Source organism: Echinops telfairi, unplaced genomic scaffold, assembly GCF_000313985.2.
Source record: "Echinops telfairi isolate 266 unplaced genomic scaffold, ASM31398v2 ScPeMD7_5167;HRSCAF=5991, whole genome shotgun sequence".
In the NCBI taxonomy this organism is placed as follows: domain Eukaryota; kingdom Metazoa; phylum Chordata; class Mammalia; order Afrosoricida; family Tenrecidae; genus Echinops; species Echinops telfairi.
This window is the reverse complement of record NW_022109066.1, coordinates 1647210-1654455: the sequence shown is the minus strand read 5'-3', so window position 1 is coordinate 1654455 and position 7246 is coordinate 1647210. Positions and strand designations below refer to the sequence as shown.

Below are 7246 nucleotides of genomic sequence, written 5' to 3'. Positions count from 1 at the left end.
TTGTTTTCTCCTCCAGATTGTTTATCTCGCCCATCTTATCTAGATAGACCTGTAGATAACAATATGCACAAAAAACAAGACAGAGTAAAACAAAGCAACAAAAGAAAACAAAACCAACAGCAAAAAAGAGAAAAGCCTATAAATAGTTCAAGGTCTGTTTGTTGACCTTTAGGGGTGTTTTCCTGTGGAATCTGATTGGGTGCCATGCCCTGGCCCCTAAGTCTATTTTTAGTATTCCCTGGCATCTTCATTGCTCTGCTCCCTTTGCCGTGCTATTGCACACCCTTAGTGTTTCGCGTCGGTGTGGTGTGGTCAGATCAGGGGTAATTCCCACACTGTGTCTCCAGTGTTGTCCCCATAGCGCTATGGTTCAGTGAGGGATGTTGTGTCTCATAGTGGGGCCTCTCTGTGCATATGGTCCTCTCTGTGCATTGGCTGCTTCCTTGAATCTTTCATCATAGCCCTTATGACCCAAACTTTTAATTATCTGTCTCATTTTTTCTCCTTTGAACCCTCTAGAAAACTCATCTTTTGCATTACAAAGAACATAATTTAATTGGACCTTTCATTTCTGGAGGATACTCTTAGTGCATTAAGAAGAATAAATTAAATTTCAGTAGGATGGTTTTTTTCACTTAGAGAAGGAGGGAGAAGAAAGAAATTGGGTCCTTTATATAAATAGCCCATCCTCTGTACCACAAATGAGTTTTCCCATTTCCCCATTGTTTTTGAAACAATGAGTCCTTCCTTGGTGAATTTAATCTCTCAGAGTCTGCAGTGAAAAAAGGCCATGATTGGTGCTCTTGTGTGAAGGCGTGACTTCTGGATCTGGGAAAGTGCGATGTGTGGTTTCTGATTGTCCTGTAAGCTGTAAGCAAAACAGAGAGGCCTGGAAATGGGCTGCAATTAAGCAACTTGTCAAGATGTGGGGATGTGTCTCTGTGTGCCCGGTCCTTGGTCAGACTTTGCCACCAGCTTTTGTTCCAAGGGGGTAAGAGGAGTCTATTACTTCATCTTGCTATAACCAGGCTTATCTTTTATAACATCATTCTTCTTGAGGGCACAGACATCTTTGTCGGGCCCATTTGGTATCTGTGTTCCAATGTCCATGGAAGTTGCTGAATGGTGAAACAGTTGCGTGCTCTCAGCTACTAACCAAAAAGGTTGGTGGTTGGAATCCACAAAGAGGAGCCTTGGCAGACACGGGTCCTTATAACACTTTGTCCCAGGCCTTAATACCAGCACCACCACTTTCTAACATCGCCTGTTGAGAGGCTGCCAACAAGAATGTGCTCTGTAGGGGATCTGGGGCAGTAGGAGTGAGTGGTGGAAACAAAACAGGAAAAACCAAGCCAGGGCAACATGTAGGGAAGCAAAAACAACAGGAATGTGGATACGACTGAAAACAGATGGCATCAACTGTCAGGCTGCATGCAAAGCCAGTGCTAATTGCATGTAAATTAATTACACATCTGAACTTCCCTATGCCTCGAACTGACCCTTGGGGGTGAATCCTGCACAACGTGACTCCCGCACACCCATGAAGACTGAATGAGACATAGGCTCACATTCAGCTTTTGTTGTTGCCATGAGAAGAGCTGATGCAGGGCTAAAAATACTAACAATAGAAATTTGATTTCTCTTTCAGACAAAAAGCCTTGGCTTCCACGGGAGGAAGAAGCGTTCAGGCAGCATGTGACTGGTTGGTATGAAATAAATAAATTGAGAAAATAGCATGTAATTAACTCTGAGCGTATGTGGATGAGCTGAGATGTGCAGTGTTCCTCTAATGGATGCTTCCTGGGGGGAGATGAGCCGAAAGATTATGTGACAAGCCCATTTATCAAGTCAGTTGCCCTCCTCCCCACTCGCACTGGCCCTTGGATGTCCTTCTCCTTGAAGCTGTTAAAGGAATTCAACGTGTTTCAGAGATAGCCTCCCTCTAATAATACCTGCCCCCTTCTGGTCACTCAAAGATACACTCCACGTGTGTGGCTCCTGAGCAGATCCATTTAAAACAGCTTCCTTCCCCTAGAAGAGCACTAGTGGAGCCCGCACCAGTGACCCTGCAGAAGTTTCCTATCTTTGGATGCACATAGGTTGCCTCACTGAACTGAAGACACAGGAATAGGTTAGAAGTCTGCTAGTGGGTTGGGGAAGGATTTGGAGTTTATCCTTGGGGTGAATTTCAGGGTTTGGGGAGAGGGGGAGTGCCAAGAGAAGAGAGGGGCTGATGTGCTTGGAAGCTGGTTATGAAGTGTGAGCTTCCAAGGGTAGATTTTTAAAGCATGAATGAAAACCCTTCTCTCTACAGTCCCCGGCCAGGGTATGAAGCACCCCAATTGTCTCAAGAGCCGCCTCCTCGGCTCCCCTTTGTTTTGCAGGTTATTCGCCCATGTCGGTGACCCCTTTCTGGATGACCCCCTGCCCCGGGAGTACGTCCTCTACCTCCGCCCCACTGGGCCCTTAGCACAAAAGCTCTCTGACTTTTGGCAGCAGTCGAAGCAGATCTGCGGGAAGAACAAGGCGCACAACATCTTCCCCCACATCACCCTCTGCCAGTTCTTTATGGTGAGCTACTGTCCCCCAGCCCATGGAGGGCCTGGCTCCCAGGGCCCTGCCAGCCACCTGAGACCCGGAGCTGAAGTCGAGAGCCTGTCTGCAAGTTCCCAAGAACAGACAGAAGCTCCTGGAGCCAGGAAGGTCCCGGGTGGGACAAATGGCTAAAGGGGTTGGCTGCTAACTGAAAGGTTAGAGGTCGCACCCACTGGCACCTTAAAAGAAAGAGCTGGTGACTGACTCCTGAGAAACCAACCACTGGGCGCCCCTGGTGTGCAGTTCTAATAGACACGCACAGGGCTACCGCGAGCCGGTCTACTCTTGGACAACTGGTGCGAGAGTCTGACAGGCCTGCAATGGATCATTGAGGTCCACAGCTAGATTCCCACCCCAGATCCACTTTCCTACTACCTGCTGAGCATGTCCACTAGGTTTGATATAGTATTCCTGATGTTCGCCTTTTCCCAGGGACCCTGGGACATGAGCCTTGTGCCCCAGCTCCATCCCTGTCCATTATCGACCCTCTCCATTCTTATGACAAGGAAAGAATAAAACAGGGAGAGGTGGGAGCGTGGCACACATGGAGAAGCTACTGCCCTTTTGTGGAACACAATCCACAGGTTACTGCCCCCCTACATCTTTCTAAACCACGGGCCATTGAATTGACTCCAAGCCTTGATGACCCTCTACAGAGCCCATGGGGCAGAATTGGGCTTTACAGAATTTTTTAGGGGCTGATTTTTGTAAACTAGGTCTGCAGGTCTGTCTCCTGAAGCACCTCTTGGTGGACTCTCACCTTTGGTTAACAGCCAAGCACATTAACCATTTGCACCACTCAGGACTTCTAGATCTTTCTAGAGAGAACACCGATACTTTTTATATTGACCATCATCACCTAGCTGTCAGAAAGTGCATTTAGTGGATAGATGAAATACCTTTAATGGCGAAGATAGAGGTACATTGCATCTACTGTCAAGTCTTTAGAGGTAGACAGGTGTTGATTTAACCAAGGATATTCAAAGTGAGCCAGAATGGTAGTACTTGAAGATACTTGAATAGATTGGTTTGTTTTCCCCAGACTCTCTTTCTCTCTCTCCCCGCGTGTCTCTCTCTCTCTCTCTCTCTCTCTCTCTCTCTCTCTCTCTCTCTCTCTTCTTTTCTGCAGGTAGAGGGGGTTGGGAGGTGGCGATAAGGCGGGTAGGCAAAAGTATGTTCCAAACCTTCTCATTTACCATCCACCCTCAAAATTAAAGTGATTGTCACTTCCTCTTAGTCATCCCAGGATCTTTCGCAAACACATTCAGCGGCGAGAGACACCCCTTCTTCTTTCTTTCCAGTACACTGCAGAGGGCGGAGGAGGGCGTCACAGACTCATTCTTCTCAACTGCAATGAGGGTGGGACTAGAATCACCGAAGAGGCAGGGAGAGATAGAGGGAGCGAAGCAGCCCAAGAGTACACAGATTGCTGTTGGAGCGCTGCCACTCCCTCCTGTCACACGCATCCATCTTTACCTTTTTGCGAGCCCAGTCCGCCTGTCTTCTGGCTGGGCTCAAAGGGGCCGCATCAGAGCAGGAAGGGAGGGCAAAGGTTGCCCATCCTCCCAATTCATTTCCCAAGTTGGATATTCCATGTGTGAGCATTGGGAGTCTGCAGGTCCTTAAGAAATCGCATCATCAGCTTCAAGGCCCTGTGAGGAGGATGTCACATGTTAAGTGGCAGCAGGTTCCTAGTCCCCCCTTTCTGAATGAGGCCGGTTTGTTTGCTTCTGCCAGTGTGAGGACAGCAAGGTGGAGGCTCTGGGGGAGGCCCTGCAGAACACCGTCGGTCGCTGGAAATGTAAATTCTCAGCCCCTCTTCCCCTGGAGCTCTATACCTCCTCCAACTTCATCGGCCTCTTTGTGAAGGAAGACAGCGCTGAGGTTCTCAAGAAGTTTGCTGCGGACTTTGCTGCGGAGGCTGCATCCCAAACGGGTGAGCAAATGTAGCCCCCAGGCCAGCCTTGGGCCCCACTAATCTGTCAAAGAGCTTAGAGGGAAAGGGATGGGAAATCACTGTGGAGAGATGGAGGATGCTGTAGGATTGACAGAACATGACAAAGCCCGTCCACTTGCTCGCATCACCCAACCCCTCTTTGCCACCTTGTAAGAGCATTTAGCTGTTATTCTGCTCACCTTCAGAGAGAGCATTCCATGCCTCCTTCTTAGCCTCCATATTGAGAATACACAAGTGACGGCCCGACATCTGGGCTCGAAGTATCTTCCTTGTAGCGCCACCATTTCCTCCCAGCTCAGAATTAAGGACGCTTCCTTCCTTTCTCTTAGAAGCGTGGGTGGTAGAGAGATGTACGTGTTGGGCTGCTAAGCCCGAGGTCAGCAGTTTGAAACAAGTAGCAGGCCTGCAGGAGAAAGATGAAGCTTTCTACTCCTGTAAAGATCCAGCCTCAGAAGCCCCCAGGGGTGGTTCTCCTCAGTCCTAGAGGGGTGCTCTGAGGCCCTCACCCTGATGGCAGTGACCTTTCTTCCTTCCTCCCAAACGCCCTCTCAGGCAGGTGGTGATCTGGGGCCTGTAATTGGCACTGTGAGCACAGAGGGCTTTGCTCTGGGTCTAGCACAGTGTAGGGAAGATTTTAATAATAAAACCCACTGTCCCAATACTCCTCAACTTGCTGAAACCCACTGGTGCCCAAAGACTCAAAAGTCTATCGGAAAACATAACCTGCTAAGATGCCTTCTGCTTCTGCTAGCCCTTGGTGCCAGCCAACCAACTTACTGCCCCTGGACTTGGCCTCAAGAGAGGAGGTATGGGGGAGAGACAAGAGGAAAATTGACACCGCTCTCCTGTCGGACATAGGTGTACTTAGCTTAGTGAGCACCTTCCCTACTGTTCTCTACATGCCAGCCTTTATCGGCCCCTCAAGAGCAAAAGCCCCATCCGTGTCGTGGATGCCCACTCTGGGTTATGAGGAACACCACAGCAAAGGAGGGCCCTTCCCTTGGGAGGGAAGGTGCATTCTGGGAAAGAAGATTCAGGCTCTGGATAGTGCATGTCATAACTGAGCTCTGAGGAGAGAGGCCCATCAAGGTGGAGGGGCTTCATCTTGATGGCTTTTAAGGTGTCGACAAGTCCAATGGAGGAAGGCCTCGCTAGGTGGGAAGGCAGTCTGAGCAGAGGTGCAAATGCCCACGGTGTGTGTGCAGGACAGAGCCAGGATGGCCATGCGAGTCAAGGAAACGGAGTATTGGCCATGAAACTGGGAGAGACCCAGGGTTTGTCAGCCCGCACATCACACTGAGAGCCCACAAGAGTGAACACCTGAGCAAAGTCACAATGTCTGCCACTCAGTCCCCTAGCCTTTGGCCTATGCCTCACTTACTAAGTTGCCTTACCTATTGATTTCATCACGAACTGGGCCTTAATATTTCCGTCTCAGAAAAACAAACAAGCAAATCTGGTTTAGGGCCCTAGGAAGGGTCTGGGCAGGACCCACCATTAGCAAACAGGATCCCAAAGAGATCTCCACTCTTGGAAAGAACACCAGGCCCTGAAATCATATTCAGTATTTTGGCAACTGGGGTGGCCTCAGACTCCTATCCAGCTCCCTCTTCTGCTCCAGGACCACTCCCTGGTTACTGACTTTGATACCGTAGTGGGTATGACCTGTTGGCCTGCTAACCGCACAGTCACCAGTTTGAAACCAACAGCCACTTTGTGGGAGAAAGATGAGGCTTTCTACTCCTGTAAAGAGTTAAACAGTCTTAGAAACCCACAGGGACAGTTCTACCCTGTCACTCTGAGTAAAAATCAATTCGATTGTGGTGAGTTTGTTTGTTTGTTTTTGTTTGTTGAGATCCCTCTACCTCAGGTTGCACGTCACAGAAATGGCTCTTTTTCATCTGACAATAGCTCTTGGCATTAAAACCCAGAACCATTAAAAACTCCCACGAGAACCCAAACGAACATTGCCGCAAAACCCAAATTCCTCACAAATGAGTAAAGTGGTCTCAGCCAAGGCTGCAGCCAATTCTTAAAAAGTGCTTGTAAGAAGGGAGAGGGGCAAGCTCTCTCTCGGAAGCTGAGAACTTGACCCGCAGTTTTTCTCTGCCCGCGTGTGGCCCCCTGGTGGTCACTTGGAAAACTACTGTCCCTGACCACGGAAGCAGCCCCGGCCCCAGTAACCTTAATGAGACACAGCTCCTTAGAACCCAAATTTAGAAGACTGGTGATCTTACTTTCGCCCTACAAAGACAGCCATGGTAAACTTGACTGTTTGCAAACTCAGTTCCTTCAGCAAGCAGATTGAGTGCTATCTTCAGTAGGAAGACTCCGTCATTCAACACACAACTACTACCTGTTGTGAGGGGCCATCAAGTCTGGTCCTGAGTCTGGCAGAATAAGGCACCACCCAGCCCTGCGCCACCCTCACAATAGCTCTTGTCTGAGCGCGCTGTGCAGCCACTGTGTCAATCCCTCTTTCACGGGGTCTTTCTCTTGTTCTCCGCCCCTCCCTTAACCACGCATGATGCCCTTTTCCTATAGCGGGCTGAGCACTGGAAGTGCAGTGTGGACAAGACACAAGGTGCCAACATGGAGACATGAGTGGTTCCGTGATAGCATTCTCGTCTCCTACACAGAGACCCAGGTTCAGCTCCCGGCCAATGTGCCTCAGGCACAGACACCACTCATCGG

General features: G+C 49.4%; 1 protein-coding gene across 2 annotated transcripts in view; it reads left to right on the top strand.

Moving 5' to 3' along the window:
* Positions 1 to 7246, top strand: part of UBASH3B (ubiquitin associated and SH3 domain containing B) — a 184938-nt gene that overhangs the window by 146310 nt on the left and 31382 nt on the right. The window contains exons 2-4 of one of the 2 annotated variants that reach the window (XM_004716271.3): positions 1649 to 1702; positions 2385 to 2571; positions 4333 to 4531. In XM_004716271.3, the coding sequence (XP_004716328.1) occupies positions 1649 to 1702; positions 2385 to 2571; positions 4333 to 4531 (440 nt within the window). Of the gene's footprint in view, positions 1 to 1648; positions 1707 to 2384; positions 2572 to 4332; positions 4532 to 7246 lie in introns of both variants that reach the window. The other variant, XM_030886977.2, reaches the window with a different exon arrangement.